A 22,202-nucleotide genomic window follows, 5' to 3' on the forward strand; every position below is an offset into this window, starting at 1 on the left:
GACACTGAGAGTTGCGTCTATCATTTTAATTCACAGGCGCACTCTATTTTCTGTCATTTTTTTGGATGTCATCTGTCAAAATCTTCCCTGATTCGTTGGACAGGCTATACAAGATGATATTTTAATTTTTTTGATGATATCTTATTTATTAGACACCGAAGAAAGCTTGGCTGTGGTTTACAATACTGCTTTAGTCTGCCAACCGGAGTATCCCTATCACTGACAGTTGTGTCTATCATTTTAATTCACAGGCAAGCTGTATTTTCTGTCATTTTTTTTGGATGTCATCTGTCAAAATCTTCCCTCATTTGTTTGACAGGCTATACAAGATGATCTTTTATTTTTTTTATGATATCTTATTTATTACACACCGAAGAAAGCTTGGCAATGTGTCTAAAGCAAAAAAAAAACGCGTTGTTCTATTTATTCTTATCTTTATTGTATCTGACTATTTAGTAAAAAAATAAAATTCAGTGTTGTGAAAATCTTAGAGTAAGTTAAAATAGTGATACTACACCATCGAAAAAAAAAACGATGTCATAGTTGGCTTGGAAATGAACATCGCTGTTTGTATGTAAAATTATATGGTGATTGTCATTTCCAATCCTACTTGACGTCATTTTTTTTCGATTATACTATACATCTCCATCACTATTGTGAGAATTGATCTAAGATTTAACAGTAAATATCTCAAGTTGAAATGCATAGATTTATGTATATACTTACAGGGTGTACAAGATATTTGAAGACAGAAGAGATTATTTTGTTTCTAAAATTTCTTTATTACTAATAAATTTATCTGAATGTTCTATAAGGGAACTTCAAAAACGTAAAATTCCATTTTAAAAATTTAACATTTCTTTTCTATATTTACCGTATGTTCGAAAAAAAAAACGACGACGAGTTGGCGTTGAAATGACGATCGATGGCATTCCCCATATAATTTTACATAGAAAATGACAGCGATTTTTATTTCTGAGCCATCTCTGACGCCGTTTTTTTTCGATCATATGGTATACGAAAAAACATAGCTTATATTAAAAATACATATAGCAGTTTGGTGAGACGTAGACTTTTATACTAAGAATAAAATGTCGGGGAAACTCTGATCGCTTTTTTTCTGTGTTCAGATATCTTGAACACACTGTATATAAATAAAAAAATCATCAAACAACACGTGTTTACTAATATAAACACAACTTTTATTTTTAATTATCAAAATTTGTAGAAATTATGTGTTTGTAACATCACATATTTTCAATAATACAATAACATACGGTTGAAAAAAAAGGCGTCACAGTGGCTGTTGCAATGGACAATCCATAATAATTCTTGTCAAAAATTTGTATTTACATGGAAAAAGATAAGAAATAAAAGTTGTTACTTTTAAGTTTTTCTAACTTATAATAAATGATATAATGAGGAACCGGCCTGACAAATTATTTATTATTGGTTGTCGTTTCAAAGCCCATGCACTATGATGCCGTTTTTTTTCTCGATTATTAGCAATATTATTTTATTTTTTTATATTTACATCACGATACTAAGATGCAGTTACTATAAAAAAAAATGTCAATCAAAGGCCCCCTCTACATTACCTACTATTCAATCATGATAAAAAAATTGTAATTGTTAGAAATTAAGTCTATATTGTTGTGAAAGAGGTTGTAAGTAGTGTATTTATTTTTCTTTGATTTTAAAACGTTTTTCTTATGAGTGTGATATAATATTATGCTAACCATAATAAAATACATTTATTTGTTATTTTCAAAATATATTTGTTACTATTTGCTCAGGTTTTTAATGATATACAGCGTGATTTATGAATTAAAAAGTTTGAGGTTAAGCTTATATTAATTTCAGATATTGTTCTTGAATGTCCAGGAAAAATAAAATCTATTAGATTAAAAATTGTCTGAAATCTTTATACAACAACTTTCCGTAACTTAAAAGTTAATACTTCCAGTTGAAAGGTAACAGTTTAAATTAACAAATTATTTTATTATAGGCAATATGTATTTTTTTGTTGAAGTTTGGTTTCAAATAAAAGTTTTTAAAATTCACTTTTTTTATAATACTCTTTTAAAAAAAACTGCGTCACAGTAGCCTTTGAATTGACAATCGATGAGAATTTCTTTGGGCCCAACTACTATATAACCAAAAAATACATAAAAGTTTGTCAAAATGTGAGATTTAACGTAAAAAGTTTCTTTAATAAGGCCACTGTGACGCCGATTTTTTTCGATTGACTCCGTAAAATTAACGCAAACCTTGCCCTACCATAATAAACCTAATTGTAGAGAGACTTATGGAATATTATCGTTTGTTGAGTTTTTATACCTGGAATCTATAGGCAACTCTATATACAACCACTTTTTAAATATTGTTTTTAGAGACAAATATTATCAAATAACCACTTATAATCTTAATCTAAGCTTATAATCATATAAAACTGAAGATAATAGACCGATAATATATTTTTAAATAACATCCTTCAGAAAAATATTCAAAATAATAAGTTTACTTTCATATTTTAGGATTTCGATCAACTAAAACGTACTTCACTTTTGAATAATTCAAATTTCAAATCGCTGTCAAACTCTTTGGCGCGGCCGGAGAAATGTTCGCGAGTATTTTAAAAATTTCCAAACAAATGTAAATTAATCCCTAAACTAAAGCATTGTGTTCGTTTTCAAATCAAGTGTCTTACAAACATGTAACCGCAGTCATCTTTGTCCTATGAAACCCAGTTTAATCATTATTTAATTGCAATAACCTTAAAAAGGGTTTGTTTGTAAACAAAAATGAACATAAATCCACCGAAAAAAGTGAGAAAGATTACTCAAAAACCAAAATCCGCTCCGAGAAACTACGAAATTACTAAGCATTTCAATCCTGTGATAGAGTTTAGCAGTAAGTCCGAAATACCTGAGGTAAACTTGCAACAAAGTAAAGATGACATAAAACCAAAGAATTTTCCTAAAAGAAAACCGCCCGTCCTCAAAACAATAATAGCTCCCAAGATAACGAAAAAGGAGAAATCCAAAACACCACAGATTATCAATGCAAGGTGTTTAAAACCACAACCTAAGAGCTCTTCTTCATCGAGTGTTGATACAAAGCTTGATAAATTTAGTGATAAAGCCAGATTTAAATCGAAATCTTTTTATTCGAGTCAACCGAGTCCAACTAAAAAATTGAACAATTCTAAAACTACCTTAGATAAAACTTCGTCAAGTTCGAAAACTAGCAGTTTAAAATCAGCAACAGATCCTGTTTTGTTGAGAAATCAACAGCATGCTATGCTATTGAAAAAAGAAATAGCAAATCACAAACAGCAAAGTATAAATAAGTACAACAAAAACTTAGAAGGGGATGACACTCACATTCGTAGTCTTAAAAATGAAATTTCTGAGGGAAAAAGTAAAGATGTAAATAATAAACGTGCTTTAATAACGGAATTAAAGACAGAACTAGCCGAGTACAAGAGATTTAATACTTTTCAAGTGTATAGTCAGCGTCAGTTAGCGGCTAGTAAAAATAAAATTCCAGAAAAGCAGGTTGTTGAAGCAGGAACGAGTGCGGGTAGTATGAGAAACTTCAATATACCAGAGACACCAAGCTGTTGTGTTCCTGAGAGCCTGAAGAAGCCGGGTAAAAAGGAGACGTCAGGTATAGGTAAGTCAAAGATTTAGATATTTTAATAAATTGATTTTAATGTACAAATGTTTATACCATAGGAAAAAAAAGGAGACAAAATTAGTTAGGGTAATAATTTTAGTTTGCCATAGACATTTCAATTATACAGGGTCCGGCAATAGGGCATCTGTAGCTCCTAGAATAAAAAACTTGAGGATTTTGTTTAAATATAAACCTAAAGTATGTACGAGGTTGTATTTTAGGAAAATAATTTAACTTCTATAGGGTGGCTCAAAAAAGTGTGTGTGGATCGGGATGATTTTTTTAAAATGGATAAATAAAAAATTAGTCAGATGTTAAAATAAATAAAAACAATCGAACAGTTTGTTATTTTGATTTTTGTCACTTTCTAAGGTAATTAAATTTTGTATGATAGATTCTTTATCAGTACACAGGCGGTTTATAGCAAAAAAACTTATTTTAGAATCTTTATTTATGCAATAATAATATTTGTTTTTATTTTTAGTTTTCAACGATGTATCCTCATTCGAATCTTCAAATGAAAGGTAAGTGATTTTATAATTTTCTTTATCGTCTTTTGCACGAAAATGGTGAATGCGCTAGGTAAACGCGCTGATGCTGTATTTATATTTTATGAATTTGTTGCTTTTTTGAAATGAAAATGTTCACTTTTTGAATCGTTTTTTAAAATAAAGAAGTATCTGTGTAAAATTACGAGTGTTATAGAAAAGGTAAGTATTGTTTTAATATGTTTTATTGTTTTTTTTACAATATTATAAAGATTTATAACATAGTTAATTTCAGTTTATAAGATTTTATAGTTTTTTTTATTATATCTCGCAGAATCTGGACCTCAATGAAGAAACTACCTAAGTCTGTCTGTACTGCCAGTCTTCAAGAGCTACATCTCCATAGGTATAATTCTTTTGATGCAGTTTTGGGTTCTTGAGTTGATTGAAAAGGACTGTTCTGGAACACATAAAGACATAAAAGGTAAGATTTCTTATATATTAGTGTCTAAGGAATTTATTTTTATAAAATTGTACCTAATGGTAATAAGAATATTATAAAAAAATGTATTATTTTAAGTTGCTAAAGCAGGTGATGTAGGTATAAACAGGGTATTAAAAATATCTTAACCTTGACATTGAAATGTTAACGACTATAACTTGATAGTTAAGCATTAATTTATCTCAATTTAAATCTGTATCTGATTGACAGAACAATTCTATTGTTCTAAATCTTATTACAACTGAAAATGTACTTGCTACAGCTCGTCGATTATGAGGCAGAATGAAGGGTGATTTTTTCATCAGCTAGCTACTAGGAGAGCGCAAATTGAATGGTAGCAAAAGTTTGTTTCTAACAGAGTTTTTACTAGTAACTGTTAACATTCACTAATTTCTAGCATATCTACTGTTTCTACAAATTAAAAAATACTCGGACAAGTAAGGTTGTTGTTACAATGATGATGTTAACGTTTGATATAATTTGTTTTTTTAGTCAATTAGTACAGTACTAGTCAGGAATGTCGGCTGCTGAATTTTTATCTCGTACCTTTCCCACGCCAAAACATCTCGTTGCATTTCAATTAGGTTCAGTTACCTCCCATGCAGCAACAGCGGAGGCATCAGTTACCAGTAACGATTGGCTGCGTTTCTTGAGGAGACATCAGTAACTTATAGAGACGATTTTACTTATTTTTTAAAAAAATTGCAGAAATAATGATATTCAGGGAGTCCCAGGCTGAGCGTGCATTAGAAGTTTCTAGAGAACCACCATATCTAGATCGGAGATTTTTTGCATATCATTGTTTTACAACGAGATCTATCGATTAAAAATATTTTCAATATGGCGGCACTTCCGGAAATACCGGAAGTTGACGACAACTTTCTTATTTTAAATAGCCGCCCCTATTTTTTATTACATACTTAAATTCTCTGTAAAATTCTATGAATATTGATGTTAAATACTCTATATCTAACATTAACCGTTTTTGAGAAAAAAAAATGTTTAAAATTTTTGGACCTGTCAAAAAAATTTGTATAGCTTAAAACTCAAATTTAATGATTACCACAGCCACTGTGACAGAGAGAAGACCTGTGGCTATCTATTCCAAAAATTAAATTGTTCAAATGTCATATAATAATGGCGGTAGCTGTCATGGAATTGAGCGATTAAAAAATTATCATAAATCATTTTTTTAAAACGGAAATCCATTTTTTTATTTCACTAGTGCAAAGGTTTTCCAATTCGTTACTTCTTGAGTATACGTTCCTATACCTAGAATAAATCTTTTTTAAATTATTTAAGATTTAGTTTGAAAACATATATTTTTCTTGATTTTATCTAGCTTCCTTTGACATCAAGTGTCAAACATCCAGACAATTTATCCATCTGTTAGAAAACGAATTAGTTTGTGAGACTCAGTTACTTCGAAAAAAGGACATGGTACTGTCCTGTGCTCGACTTGGCAGACAAGATGAACACAATAATTATGTTCAAATAAGAAAACAGTCAAATTAAAATAAGAAATATACATTTGCACACCCCTAAAACGCTTTAGTGAACTAGAAATTGATTTTACTGATTATTCACTCAAAAATTTCAAAGAATCACTCAAACCTGAAAAGGAATGTCAAGTACAAGGTCGTTTACTGCCTCTGTTAAGATGTAAACTTAACCAATCGATGGTCTCGGTAAGGCCACATCGTGCGTCACCGAATATGTGCGATTTACGTCAAACGCCGGAAAACCAGAGCCCGTTGTTTGTTATATAATTAGTTTTTATTGGCACACGGACCACGGCGATTGGGACAGGCAAATTGGGTTATCATTATCGGAGTAGTGTGAAGGAAGGTTGCCGCGTAGTTGGTATCACAGATACGCAGCGATCAACAATGCTTGAAATAGCTATTGGCTATTCTGATTTTGCTGGTTTGGTTGGCAATAAATTTAAGACAAAAATACAAAAACGAAACTTGCAGTGTACCGAGCAATAATTATAATCCCCAGAGCGAAACCTGGGTGCCGCACCGCCGACACATGAACGCATTAAACAAGTTGCAACAGAGACACATTAGACAACTCTTAAGAATCCGATGGTTCCATCATGTCTCAAACGTATCGGTCCTTGAAAAAGCTAACTGCGAGAGCATTGAAATCATGGTTACAAAATACCCCTTAAGATGGGCTGGTCACGTATGCAGAATGCAAGAAAACCGCATGCCAAAATCTCTGCTTTACGGTGAGCTTGTAGACGGTATGAGGAGGCCGCCCGGTGGACAACTCAAAAGGTACAAGGACATTTTCCACGAAAACTAAGCTCACAATAGAACAGAATGGAGAAGAATTATAAACTCAGTTAACAGCGGCAACCAAAAAGTAAAGAGGCAACAAAGCAATGAGATTTCTGAATGTCCGGAGTGCGGTAGGTAGATAACATCACGTATCGGGCTTTTCAGTCACAGTAAAGCTCATGAAAGAAAACGTCTTGCGTGACCATCTTCTGATGCGTGTCAAATACTCGTCAGCGAGTAGTGGCAGTATGTATGTAAATTTAAGAAACTGGTATATTTATCTGCTGTTATCGCTTCGCGTCAGAACAAACCAAAAATTAAATAATATGATTAATTTTTTGACGATATTTAAATTCGTTTTCCATAATAACATGAAACTAATCAAAACGAGATGAGAAATAAATGGACTTAATCCTTTTAAAAAAAATATTAAGGAAGTATAATTAAGTAAAATGCTATCCATGTATTTATGCAAGGTAGACGGACAAGGGTGGGGATCCTTGACAGTTCTGTTTGACGATTCATTTAACAGATTTGAATTTGATTTGAAATTTTGTGGATTTGTCAGTCTTTATTGAGCTTATTTTATGTTATTTATTATTTATTCTACTTCTGATAGTTGTTTAAGAGTTCATTTCACTAGTCCGAAAAAGTAGCAAAATAAGCGTTCGGCATTTAATAGATTGATTACAGTGATATATAGTTTATATGGTTTTGTAACAAATTGCTCGCTATTTTATGACAAATGCTGAAGCTCTGCAAACCTTAAGCAAGCCTTAATCAAAGCACGTGTGTTTGGAATTTTGGGTGTGGCTTAACACGACAGGATCGGGCTAAGCCTTAGCCTTAGGCAGATTTCTGAAATATAATATATATTTCCTTCGGCCACACACGGAACAGTGCAGCGTAATAGACTCTTAAGGTTTGATTGAAAATTTGTTTAACGAGCAACTCTCAACTTGGCAACACGGTATCCACCCAGACCCGTAAAAGAAAATACACAGAGAAATGTACGTGTCCAAGGTCTCTGCGTCTATCTCGGGCTGCCGTAACAGTAAAAACGGTCTAAAATTAGCGGAGGAAAAAACACGCGAACCTTCGGTTTCGTATACGACGTCGGTCGTCGTGCCGCCCAGACGCCCCTACTAAGGGGCGGCGGGGCGGCAACGGCGCTCGTAAAACCGACGGAGAACGCGCTAAAAATAGTCGATTAACGAGATGTAGTAAAGATAAAAGCGTGGGCGACCGAAAGGAAATGAAAGAACCAGTTTTTTTCTGCAGCGAAAATAAACGCATGGATGGTAAAATTTCTCGTTTGAAATAATGCAGAAGCAAGTTTTCCTCGTGAAGACATACTTGTTCTCTACTCTATTAGCTACTTCATAGGCATATCTATAGTATCTACCTATTTGCAGTCACACTTGTGTTCAAATAGGGCCTGCATGTGTTTAGATTCAACAAACCCTCTGATTAGCTATGGCCAGGTAAATCCTGCCTCGTATTGGCAACAGTGCCTATACTTTTACCAGGGAGGCAAAATCTATCCGCGATTAGCAACGTTTGTAAAAAAATCCCACGTTGGGCGCCAAATGTATAACCCACAAAACTGTTTAAATTTGTAGACTATTGAAGTGGGTACCTTGGTGTTAAATATAACAAGAAATCATTTAAATGAATGACCTATAATAACAAAATGATGGAAAATTAAATTAGTGAGACCAAGACTGTCTTTAGAAAAACGTTGGCCGCACGTTGGGCGCCAAATATATAACCGTCGACGTTCAGCAAATTTAATACTTAATTTCTGATTGGAATCTTTAATATTATACGGTAGAAAATTATTGAAAATTACTGGGAATTTTATTACTGAAACAGAAAATTTGAGTTTAGAATCCACGGCTGTATTTTCACTTAATATTAAGGGGACATCATAAACTAGTGTCGTTCTTGTCATTCGTGTCAAAAAAACGTCCTTTTCAACTCTTTTAAACAGAGCTACACCGTTACGGTTTTAAAAGAGTTAAAAAGGACGTTTTTTGGAAAAAATAAGATTAGAAATTGAACGTAATCGGCGAAGTAACTCTTAATCAATACAGAATAGCAATTTTCAGGGCAGTTTAATTATTTATGAAATAACAAAAACGTATAATTGGACGATTTGAAAATACTGTTTTTTTTAAGAATGACACTAGTTTATGATGCCCCTTAATATTAAGGGAAAATACAGCCGTGAATCTAAATTCAAATTTTCTGTTTCAGTAATAAAATTCCCAGTAATTTCCAATAATTTTCTACTGCAATACCAAAGATTCCAATCAGAAATTAAGCATTAAATTTGCTGAACGTTGATTGGTCATTTAAATGTCCAAGGTCGTACACGAAAAAAACTATAATTAAAGCCTATTTATATATTTATAATATGCGTTATTATATGGCATTTTATTTAATTGAAAATCGATGGGTATTACTGGTATTGTGCGAGTCCGATTCATAAAATTACGGCGTTGCGATTCAAGGTTATCGGGACTACGTGACGTAAATAAGTGAAAACTAAGTTTATATAAATAAATTCTCCTCGAAAGGAAACGAATAAAGGAAGTAGCAAAGCGGGAATACGCTAAAAGGTCTTGTAGCAGTACGAGTATATATAGAAAATCGATCTTTTTATATAAATTGTGTAAACAAGTTGTCGCAACGTAAATAAAAGCTATAAATTAATAGATGTCTTAAATGAGGGGATTGTTATTATTTTTGTTAAAAAGTGGAGCCCTTTCAAAGAGAACGTTAACGAATGTTGATTTTATAGCACTTGAGACCAGCCTTCTTCACAAAGGAATAGATCCTTTCTGGTCATATATGGTCTATATCCCTTAGATTCCATTTAAATTTCGAATAGAGATGTGAGGCTGTTAGTTTTAGGTCACAAAGCCATCAGAGGTAGCTATCGGCTAGAGGGAGCCACCAGAGGTAGAATCTACTCCATTGGCAGACCTGAAGCCAAAAAAACAAGACTCCCTCTGAACTTAAACCTGTTAAAACCTCAGAAAGTCCTGAAGTTCCTGTTACACATGAAGGACCGATGTAAACCTGAAGATCTTGTATCTATTCCTCCAGGAACTACATTTTCTTCAAGCCGTTTCAAAGCTTTCATCCTTAGTGAAACTGAAGGGGAGTTGAAAACCACATAGAGTCTAGAACTGAACACAATTCCTGGAAATGTCAAAGGCTTTGTGGATTGCAGATGACGATTCAAAGCATTCTCCTCATTTATTCCCTTAACGTAATCTGTAGAAACGAAATGGTGACCATCATCATTGAATTTATGTGTATAAAATGCTGCACCAGTATCAAAAAGATAGGAAATTAAATTAGCGAGAGTTTGTCTTTAAAAAAACCCTACGTTGGGCGCCAAATATAACCCACAGACCTGTTTAGATCTGTGGACTATTGAAGTGCACCTTGGAGTTAAATAATATAAGGAAAAATTTAAATTAATGACCCAGAGCTGTACCAGTATCAAAATTATGGAAAATTAAATAAGTGAGACCAAGTTTCTCTTTAGAAAAAAACTCACGTTGGGCGCCAAATGTATAGACCATGTAACTATTTAGATTTGTGGACTATTGAAGTATACCTTGAAATTAAATAAAACAATATGTAAAACAAAGTTAACATCAACAATTATGGCCCTGGCTGTAACAGTCGGTAATATGTGATGACATGGTCATGTCACATCACCAGTGAACCATTAGCTGAAGAAGTTGGATACTAGGTTTATAACTTTTAGCCAGAGAGGATGATCTCAGTAGAGATTAGTTTAATTTTCTATGTTCTTTGATATATACGGGCAACGGCCCAGCTACGTCGAAACACCGGTTGCCATTAGAACACCGAAGTTAAGCGACGTAAGGCGATACTAGTGAATGGACTGTATCGTGCTGTTGTCCAAAAAAAGGCAAAAAATCTATTGACACACACTGCTCATTCACGCCGGTTTGAGGCCGGATGAGATAGGATATCTCGTGAGCAAGAGTCGATTTAGACACTTGCCAAGTTGGTAGGCCAATGACCATGATATGGCCGAAGACCGCGGTTCGGATTCCGCGGTCCAGATTAGCCCTAGCAGCAAAAAGGAGACGTTAACTGAAATCTTTACTTTACTTTTACTTTGATATGTAACCACGTTGGTCCCACGTTGGGCGCCAAATGTATAACCCACAAAACTGTTTAGATTTATGCACTATTGAAGTGTACCTTGGAGTTCAGTAAAACAAGAAAGCATTTAAATTAATGAATTTATTTACTCCTCATGAATATTAATATACATTCAAAAGAAAATCAAAATATTAGTATATACTTCTTTTGAATTATTGTTCTTCTAGATAGCAAAATATGACAACGCCGTACATTGGTCGTTAATTCCCGCTTATTCTACGTGTTAGGCGTCAAATTTCAATTTGTTTTGTATTTCGCGTTTGGTGCACTTGATTTAGCTACACACGGGCGTAGGCTGCGGTTATTTTTGGGGGAGGTTTCCTCGCTCTATCTATGCACTAATTTTACTTGAGCTAGGTCGGCACGAAGGTTAATGCGTGGGACGGCGGGCAAATATTTATTTTTACTGTCACTATTTCTGGTACGTGCAGTTGAACAACATGTGCATCTGCCTAGCAAGGAATGATTGTTTCTATTTTACGCCTAAAAGCTGGCACCGGCACAACGGACATTGTCCTGTCCAAATTTCTATAAGCTTATTTTTTGTGTGTTTTCAAATCAATAACCAAACTATTAAATTAATTTAATCATCATGTTCAGCTTTATTCTACAGTAAGATGCGTTAAGATGGACTGGCCACGTATGCAGGATGCAAGAAAACCGCCTACCGAAATCTCTCCTGTACGGTGAACTTGTAGAGGGCAAGAGGAAACTGGGTGGACAACTCAAAAGATACAAGGATGTTTTCCATGAAAACTTAAAGGGGATAAGTATGCAGCATCAGTTGGAGGAAGCTGCGCACAATAGAACGCAATGGAGGAGAATTGTAAACTCAGTTAACAACGACTACCAAAAAGTAAAGAGGCAACAAAGTTATGAGATTTTTGAATGTCCGGAGTGCGGAAGAGAGATAACGTCACGTATCGGGCTTTCCAGTCACAGAAAAACTCACAAAGAAAACGCCTTGCGTAACCATATTCTGATGAGTGTCAAATACTCGTCAGCGAGTAATGGCAGTAAGTAAGTGATGGCTTTATATCATATTCTTCTTTCATTTTCGTTTATGGTGATTTTTTTTTCTTTTGCTGTTTGGTGTTATTTCATTGATTTTTTTTAATGTTGTAGTTCTATCCTAGATCAGGTCATCTCCTCAGACAAAAACAATATAGACCATGGATGATGATGCAACTTGGAGCAGTTGCCTCACCACAGCCCCGGATCTAAGAGGGGGGGGGGGACAAACCGGGGCATCTGCCCCGGGCGCCAGTGTCAGGGGGCGCTAAAATCATAATATAATATGGTTGAAAATAAAAAAAAATTGCTTCTAAAGTTCACATTCTAAAGTTTGATTCAGAACCTCGCAATTAGTGGAATAAATTATCGGTTTCAATTAATTACAGTTTTTGCTTTTTAGTTTACGATCATTCACAATGTTTAAAAAACACAATTAAAATTAATAGAATATCCTAGCAACAGCTTGCGGTAGTCAGTTGTATCCATAAAGAAAGCCAAATATTTAGCTTATAAAACAATAAACTAACCACGAATTTCTAACCACGATTTCTCTTGATGGATGCTAATCAATGGCGAAAATGACATTTCCCGCAATATTTGAATATAATTAGTAGAAAAGTCAAAAGTTTGTTTACTTTTTCTACTAATTGAAAATGTCTACCACTAATTTAGACGTTCTGAATGAAATTTAAGGGCTCATTCTGTCCCGTTTACGAAAAATACCTACCTATATCTAGATATTTGTAAGTTTTTTAAATTAATTTATTGTAAACGCTGGAGAGAGGGGGCGCTACTATCGATTTTTTGCCCCGGTTCAAAAAAATTGTAGATCCGGGGCTGCCTCACCCTACCTGCCTTAATATCCATAAGATAATATTCAGTGGAATTGAACACAATGTTATTGAGTTTAAAATGAATAATAATTAATGACATGTTGAAAAGTCCAGGATCTTTATAAAACAGAAAATTTGTTAAATAAATACATATTTATATTTACGCTAAAAGCATTTAGGAATATTTTGTACTCGACCTAACATAACTATTTCAAGTCAACATTTACAACAATGTCATTTAACCTAAATTATATGAAGATTATTTAATAATAAGTTATTTATTTTCGGGTTTTCCATGTTCCGAGATAACTTAAGTAAACAAAGAAGCACGTTGCTTAAAAAATGTAATATCAGTTTATATTTATGGTAGGTTGTATATGTCTTTGGCCGGAATTCGAGATAGATTAGTAACCGTCCGCTAATAAATCAGAATCTTCATTATTATTTGATGATATTCTACTTTATTTAATAAGAGTAATCCATTTTTCATTAGGTACTTGTTTGATAAAAATCGATCTATTTTTATGGTATAACCCTCAGTGAAATATGTAGACTTACAGGAGTCTTGTCATATAAATAGCTTTGTTTTTTGGTCCATTTTAAACATTACACTTGGTAATTCCATGCTAGAATGTAGAATGTTTAGGAGGGGAGTTAATCACAGCGACCTCACAGATCTATTGTGTGTTCCCCTTTCTTGAGTTATAACTCATCATACCGTCTCAGGGCTTTAACATAAGCCAGTATCTGACACGGCTCCACAGAGGCCAGCTCTCCATCCTCGACATCAGCCGTGCCAAAGTTCATGGCACGAATGGTCGTCGTCTCGGCGCACTCAGTGATAAGGTGTTCTGGTGTTTCCCCATTTTCCCCATATAATCTGCATTCGTCGTTGTTTCTCAGCTTCAGCCTACTGAGGTGTTCGTTGAGGAGACAGTGTCCTGTTAGAAACCCCGTGACAATCCGAAGATTGTTTTTACTTAAATCAAGGAAAACCTTTGATTTTTCTCGTTCGTAAGTTCTGAGGAACTTTTTCGAGTGTCTTAGACCGGTTGGAGGACACCCATTCCAAGTTACGGATGGAGTCTTCCAGATTCTTCAGTTCCGCTTTCAGTTGGTTCCCGTTTGGAAAACAGAACGGTTCTAGTCCAGTTAGTGGAGTGTTCGCTCCTTTTCTAGCTAGATCGTTTGCTTTTTCATTGCCTTCTATCCCTTGGTGAGCAGGCACCCAGAGTAGGAGGGCTTTATTTTCTTTGCCTAATTTGTTGAGCTTCTCTAGGCATTCTTTGACCAACTTCGAATTGATGGTTACTGAGTTTATCGCGTTTAGTGCTGCTTGACTATCGGATAGGATGGCAATTTCCTGTTTTCGATAGTTCCTATCCATAATAATTCCATGTTAACTGTCATTTTTGAACGAGAATTTATAAGAATGCTACAAGTTCAAAAGGAGTATGGAACGAAGTATGCTGGATTGTAATTTGTATGGGAGGAATTGCATTATTGTATGGGATGTTTTTTGAGTTATAACTCATCATAGAGCTTCTAGAGACGGTTTTACAAAGGTTAGTTTTCCATCTCCCATATCAGTCGTATCAAAGTTTATGTCGGTGTTCTGGTGCTTCCCTATTTTCTCCACAGAATCTGCATTCGCCGGGAGACATTCATAGCAAATTTTATATTGGTACCAGTTTTATATAGAGCATCACATGATCAAGAAATAATAAAAATAATTTTAAATCTATCAAATTTAATAACTTTTTTGTTTCATAATAATGGTTGCAAAATGGTGTCTTGTGACATGTTTAGGCTGATAAAATATCTGTTGAGCAGGATATAAGTGGTTTTGATTTTTTTCTTTATCGTTTTCTAAAGTAAATATGTTCTACAATTTGATAAACCTAAAAATAGAATTTGACTGTTATGTGTTTATTTTTTTACTGAAAAGGCGCGTTTTTAGCGAATACCGTTACTTACTACTGCCATTACTTGCTGACGAGTATTTGACACTCATCAGAAAATACAGATTTTTTTTTCATGAGCTTTTCTGTGACTGAAAAGCCCGATACGTGATGTTATCTCTCTTCCGCACTCCGGACATTCAAACATCTCATTACTTTGTTGCCTCTTTACTTTTTCGTTGTTGTTAACTGAGTTTACAATTCTTCTCCATTGCGTTCTATCGTGCGCTACTTCCTCCCATTGATTCTGTATGCTTATCTCCTTTATGTTTTTATGGAAAATATCCTTGTCTCTTTTGATTTGTCCACCCAGTTTCCTATTACCTTCTACAAGCTCACCGTAAAGAAGAAATTTCGGCGGACGGTTTTCTTGCATCCTGCAGACATGACCAGCCCATCTTAAAACGGGATTTAGTAATGATGACTTCAGCTAGCTTTTTCAAGGACGGATAAGTTTGAGACATGTTGGTACCATTTGATTCTTAACAGTTCTGTCTCTGTTGCAACTTGTTTAATGTATTCATGTGCCGGCGGTACTGCACCCAGGTTTCGCTTCCATATACCATGGTGGGGATTATTATTGCTCGGTACACTGCAAGTTTCGTTTTTGTGCTCAAGTCATGATTATAGAAAACCCAGTCTTTTAATTTCCAGAATGCCTTCATTGGGGCGCTGCTAATTCTGTGCTGAATTTCAGAGTCGATATTAGCCTTTTCTGAAATCAAACTACCGAGGTAATTGAATTCCTCTACATATTCCAATAGTTCTTCTCCGATTTTGCAGGAGTGCCCATTATTTTAGTTTTATCGATAGTGAATAATACTGATTCTTTGGTGGATATTCAAAGAAATCTGTTAAAATGAGCCTACCACGATGTATACATTACTTACGAATACCGTTGGTATATTCTAATCTAATTTAGACCAGCAAGACGGATTTTAGTTTGCAAATCGAAATACATATTGTTTGACTTTGCTCAACGGAATCTCTGTTGCCATGCAGACCAAAAATTACAGATAACACGATAACAAGCTTCTAATTCGAGAAAAAAGAAGATAAACCTACTCTAGTCTACTATCTTATTTATTTGAACGCTGATAAATATCGGTTCGTGCGTAATTGCGTTATATAAAAATTTGGAACAGACACACACATACATTCACAACAACATCTGGACTATCTGGATTACAGATTGTAATACTGTAACAGCTAGGGACGTTTAAAAATATCGACAATAAAATCATCGACAAATATCGAAAGAACCTAGTATACGCATAATAGTAGGTGTCGTCACTGGAAACTGTCCCACGGTGGTAAACATCGTGAGTTGGAAGATTTCCAACGATGACTACTGCAAAGAATGCGGAGAGGAAGAAGAAACTAGTGATGGGATAACTCAAGCGAAAATTCGCTCGAGTACTCGATTATTGAAATAACCGACATCGCTCGATTATGAACGAGAGATGTAAGTTACGAGTTACGAGCGACGAACGCAAGCGATCCTAGAATGAAATAAATTGAAATCCGATTTTAATATGACATACTCGATAAAAAGCCGAGCGAATTTTCTACATACATTGCAGGTAGCAAATTTTTACGACGCCGTATATATATTTATCCATTGCGTATCTGAGGGACAAAATTTTACGACCTACATCGACAATACCTTGAAATAAACTAAATCAAGCGAACCGCTCGTCGCTTACTACTTGCCATTCATTACCGAAAGAATAGGTGCTCTGCGCACGCAACTTACTGCTTGGCGATTGGCGTTAATGAGTACTTACAACAAGCGACGGACGAAAAACCCTATTTTTAAATACAAGCGATATTTCGCTCGAGTGATCACTCGGTTATTACAATCGCTTGAAACTCGAGTACTCGATTATTGAAATTAATCGGTTTTTCCCATCACTAGAAGAAACCATAGAGCATCTGCTGTGTCACTCTCCGGCACTGGAATACCGACATACCGACGCTTTAAAGCTTTAGGGCACGGTTTATTGGAGGGACTACAGGAAGCAGCTGAAGCCAACATCAGCGACATCGGAAACTGTCCAAAGAGCTTGAAGTACTTTAACGCAAAGAAAGAATGAGACTAAGGTTTGCTATACAATAATACAGGGGTATCACAATGGGCCCATGCCCTCCAAGTGGGGGATCAAACAGGATCCCAAACCCCAGCAACCTAACCTAACCTCACTTGTACGCTGCTTGTAGTATATTGACTTTAGGTATATTTATATGGCAGCATCCGGTTGACTTGGTCCAAGTCAGTGTTGCCAGAATTGAAGGATTTCCTTCAGTATGAAAAGGATTTTTTTAAAGGTCTCATGGATTTTTATCCAAAAAGAAGACAATATGAAGGTTTCTGACAGTTTTGCACAATAAAAATTGTTAAAATATACAGTAGGAATATTTATTGTTTTTCCTACATCTATTTTTTCACTTTAACGGTGTTTAATTAAGGATGCTTTAGTTTAAAGCAATGTTGCTGTCAAAGTTAGTTCGCAATTCGATAGATTTTAACGTTTAACAAAAAATTAATAAATACATTTTTATATTTCAACACGTCTTATTACACACATACCATAAGTAAACCAAAGTTCTTGTTGTTGAAAAGAAATAAATAGGTAAACGGAAAACATATCTAAATAAGTCAGCTGATCATGGCGTCTTGCACGATTAATTATTCTAGGTTCAAGCAGTTATTGTAAGATATGAATTTTTTAAAACATACTTTATAATACACCTTCTATGACAATAGAAACAATAAATCAATAATCGATTATATCATCACCAATCGAAGTTTCTTACCTCAACAAATAATAGACATAAGAGTCTTATCCTCAGCCAACATTGGAACAGATCACAAACTTGTGCTAGAAAAGATACGAATAGGTTCGCCGCTATCCAAAAAAAGACCATCGATAAAAACTGAAAAATTCAATATAGAATCCCTCAACCACGAAAGCACTAAACAACTTTATTCAAACAGATGCCAAACACATGTCACTCTTAACCCCATAGCACAGTTTGATACTCCTAACACAGCTTGGAACAAACTGAAAGAAAACATCTGCAAAGGTGTTTTCTTTTACTTACTTAGGAACACGTACTGTATCACACAATAGAAGACCGAACATTAAACCTTGGTTTACATTAGAAGTCAAGAACATTACAAGGGAAAAGAAGGAAAAATACTTACAATACAAGAAATCTCCAACACCGGAGAACCGAAATATCTATACCGAAATAAGGAACAGGACTAATAATAGAGTACGAGAAATTAAAGAAGAATATTGGCAGCGATTTAGTAGCGAAATGGAGGCGGATATGTACGGAGCACAAAAACGTATTTGGAAGATGTTGAGGGGTTTGAAACGAGAAACAAATGAAACAATACAACTAAGAACAATTGCAGAAGATACGTGGGAAAAATATTTCAGAGACTTATACGCAGAAACAGATGAACCAATGGAAGCACAAGAGACAAGCCAAAGAGATAATACAGAAGATCATGCGCAAATCACTTACAAGCAAGTAGAAGAGACAATAAGGAAACTTAAAAATAGAAAATCTCCTAATCAAGATAAAATACCAAACGAGCTAATAAAAAACGCAGGCACGGCTATCATAGAGGAATACACAAAACTGTTTAACATTATATTACAACATAAGAAAATACCAGAAGAATGGAAACAAAGTATAACAATACCCATTTTTAAAAAGGGAGATAAAACAGACCCAGCAAACTATAGAGGAATAACATTACTGAGCACCTCGCTAAAACTTCTGACTAAGATCATTGCGGACAAAATCTCCTCAATAGTGCCAATAAGCGAGGAACAACAAGGATTCCGAAGAAACCGATCAACTACCGATGCACTATTCATACTCAGGCAACTAGTTGAAAAATCCTTAGAATATAACTCTCCAGCCTATCTATGTTTTATAGATTTAACAAAGGCCTTTGATAGAGTCCAACTAAAAGACATCATCACCATCTTGGAAAGCAGTAATGTCTCGAAAGAACTCACCGAACTTACCAAGGACTTAAACACAAACACAACAACCCAAATAAGAACAAACTTTACCTTAACGCAGCATCTTCGAACTACAACTGGTATTTGCCAAGGCGACAGTCTCAGCCCTCTGCTATTCAACACAATCATGGATCAAGTAATAAAAACCGTCAAGAATCCTGGATTAGGATATCGAATGGGAATGCATAAAGTAAACATATTATGCTATGCCGATGACGCAGTACTTATTGCAGAGTCAGAGGATGACCTCCAAAGAATGCTACAAGCTTTTAACAGACAGGCAGAAAAACTTAACATGCAAATTTCCACAGATAAGACCAAATGCATGACCATTACAAAGGAGCCTCTACGGTGCAAATTGGTAATAAAAAACAAAACTATTGATCAGATAATGTCATTCGAACACCTCGGATGCAAAATTACAAGCTCAGGATTCCTGGAAGAAGATGTAAGGAAACAAGCCAGTAAAGCTGCCGCAATATCAGGACATCTTAAATATCCCATATGGAAAAACAAACATTTGAGTACAGAATGTAAGTCAAGAATATACAAAACCTGCATACGACCATTGATGACATATGGTGCGGAAACCAGAGCTGAAACATCAGTAACAAAGAGAATCCTACGAACTACTGAAATGAAGACCTTAAGAATGATAACTGGATCACATTGAGGGACAGACAGAGAAATGTAGACATAAGAGAAAAGTGCCAAACAAACGACGTTGTCAGATGGATAAGGCAGAGAAGAAGAGAATGGAACCAGCATGTCAATAGAATGGGCCCCGACAGAATGGCCATAATAATTCGCAACAACGTACCCCATGGCAGAAGACCTACTGGACGACCATCTAAACGTTGGCAAGACAGTTGGCAGTCAACCTCGCAAGAGTTGCTTAGACGAGGAGGAAACCGGAACTAAACAGGCGATACGCCTTCTAAAAGAAGAAGAAGAAGAAGAAGATACTTTATAATACTGTTATCGTATATATTTTTTTAATAAAAAGTTTATTTAAATTCATCGATGTCCAAAAATTATCAGAAATAAGTTTTTAAAAATGTTCTCCTAGTTATAAAATAGGTAAAATACACTAAATTTGGTGATTTTGTATAAGATCTGGAATTTTTTTTGAATTTGAAGGAATATGAAGGTTTTTTAAGGATCGTGACCTACAGAATTAAATTTAGATTAGCTCACTATATATCGAAATTTTTTCATAGAGAATGTCCATTGCTAATAACAGCGAGAAGATAACCGTTTAATAACGTATCAGACGTACACAGCGTGAACGTATACAAACAACTTTGACATGCGGGCATTGTTTTCTATTTTATATATCTAGAGATAAGTTTTTTTTTCTGGCGTATCATGCCCACTGACAGATGATACGCTTCTATTTGGGAGAGTTTGACCTCATTGCAATCATTCTATAATAGCTTTATTTTAAGTGCGATTCATTGAATAATCTATTTCTGGAATTATATTTGACCATCCATAGATGTCAAATCTTTGTTTTGTTCCATACCCAAATTTTGTTTGGAAGCCAACAAAATTAATGTAATGCATCATAGCGTTTGGCAATAAATACGCTAAAACAAATCTTGCTTTTTTCAGACTTTTTGGGTTTCCTGAAGTTCTAGAAAAATCGTAAATTGTAAACGATAGATGAAGTCACTTTTATTTATTTTTTCTCCTCTACAAACCAAAAACGTACAACTTTGAGAAACACATCACCTTAGTATTGAGCAATAAAAAGAGATTGGAAGAGCGAAACGTTTGCTCAGCAGGCACTTGCGTCTAGCCGTACCTTGCAACTCTTCAACTCTAACCCACAGTTCCCGCCAGATTTATATCGTCGGTTATTTTCTTGTCTTTTATTATAAACTTGTAACTTTCGAGAGTACCTAAGTTCTTAATAGTAGTAATAGTAGCATAATTTAACCTAAATTTCAAAAACGTACAAATCTATACTAATATATATAATCCTTAAGTGACTGTCATACTGATTAGTCACGATCCTGCTAAACGTAAGAAGCTGCTGCGATCCTACTCAACGTAAGAAGCTCAATTTTGGCATACAGGTTGATTCTAGGGTGTAGAGGTTCGATAAGGAGGGATTTTTCGAAATTCCAGTTCCAAGAGGGTGAAACCACCCCTTAAATATTACTATATTTTTTATTTAAAAAACGGTCAAGTTTCCGAAAAAACGCTTAAACACGTATCTTTTATTTTGTTTTTTTACGTATTTTAAGATTTTTTAAAAATGTATACAGGGTGTTTCGAAAAATCTGGTCATTGATTAATCACGATCCTACTTAAAGCGCTTGACGTAAAAAGCTGATTTTTTAAAACAGATTGACTTTAAGGTGTAGAGGTTCGATAAGAAGGGATTTTTCGAAACTCGAATTCTAAGGGGGTGAAACTATCCCTCAAATATTAAAATATTTTTTATTTAAAAACCGGTGAGTTTTTCGGAAAAACTCCTAAACACGCATATTTTATTTTGTTGTTTTACATATTTTAAGATTTTTTTATAAATTTATACAGGGTGTTTCATAAAATATGACCATTGAGTATTCACGATTCTGCTTAAACTGCTTGACGTTTAAAGCTGATTTTTGACAAACGGATTGACTGTGGGGTGTAGAGCATGGTACAAAGAAAACAAGGTATGATCGATAGCGGCTCCAATTTCGTTAAGTTTGCGCATAAAAAAAATATCCATATTGTCCAATTGCCACTAATAAAAAAAGACCTAAAATAGGGAAGAATTAGGACATAACCCCAAAAGTTATGTTTTGACATCGAGCTTGACATTTGAAAAATTATTTTCACATTTTGACACAATCAAATTTCACAGATGACACAATCTGTTTGACAATTTGAAATTGGCGCGCAGAGCTTGCCGACCAATGGTGCCGTTTATCACCTGTGACGTAATGATCAACCTGCGCAATATCATACCTTGTATTCTTTGTACCATGGGTGTAGAGGTTCGATAAGGAGGGGTTTCTCGAATCTCCAATTCCAAGAGGGTGAAAACGCCCCTCAAATATTATAATATTTGTTATTTAAAAAACAGTCTTTCGGGAAAACACTTGGACAAGCATAATTTATTTGTTTTTTTACATATTTTGAAATTTTTTAAAAAAGCATACAGGGTATTCCAAAAAG

At 34.7% G+C, this 22,202-nt stretch overlaps 2 protein-coding genes across 2 annotated transcripts in view; both read left to right on the forward strand.

Annotated features, from left to right (window-relative positions):
* The window catches only part of LOC115874529 (actin-histidine N-methyltransferase), a 76,218-nt gene extending 74,161 nt beyond the window's left edge, over positions 1 to 2,057 (forward strand). The window contains exon 8 of the mRNA XM_030889698.1: positions 153 to 2,057. The gene's annotated coding sequence lies outside the window, so the exon portion shown is untranslated. The remainder of the gene's footprint in view (positions 1 to 152) is intronic.
* Positions 2,058 to 2,602: 545 nt separating this feature from the next.
* The window catches only part of LOC115874530, a 243,296-nt gene continuing 223,696 nt past the window's right edge, over positions 2,603 to 22,202 (forward strand). Inside the window, exons 1-2 of the mRNA XM_030889699.1 lie at positions 2,603 to 3,678; positions 4,166 to 4,205. Of these exons, the coding sequence (XP_030745559.1) occupies positions 2,805 to 3,678; positions 4,166 to 4,205 (914 nt within the window). The 5' untranslated portion in view covers positions 2,603 to 2,804. The remainder of the gene's footprint in view (positions 3,679 to 4,165; positions 4,206 to 22,202) is intronic.

Source organism: Sitophilus oryzae, unplaced genomic scaffold, assembly GCF_002938485.1.
Source record: "Sitophilus oryzae breed Bouriz unplaced genomic scaffold, Soryzae_2.0 scaffold_1297_pilon_pilon, whole genome shotgun sequence".
Classification (NCBI taxonomy): Eukaryota; Metazoa; Arthropoda; class Insecta; order Coleoptera; family Curculionidae; genus Sitophilus; species Sitophilus oryzae.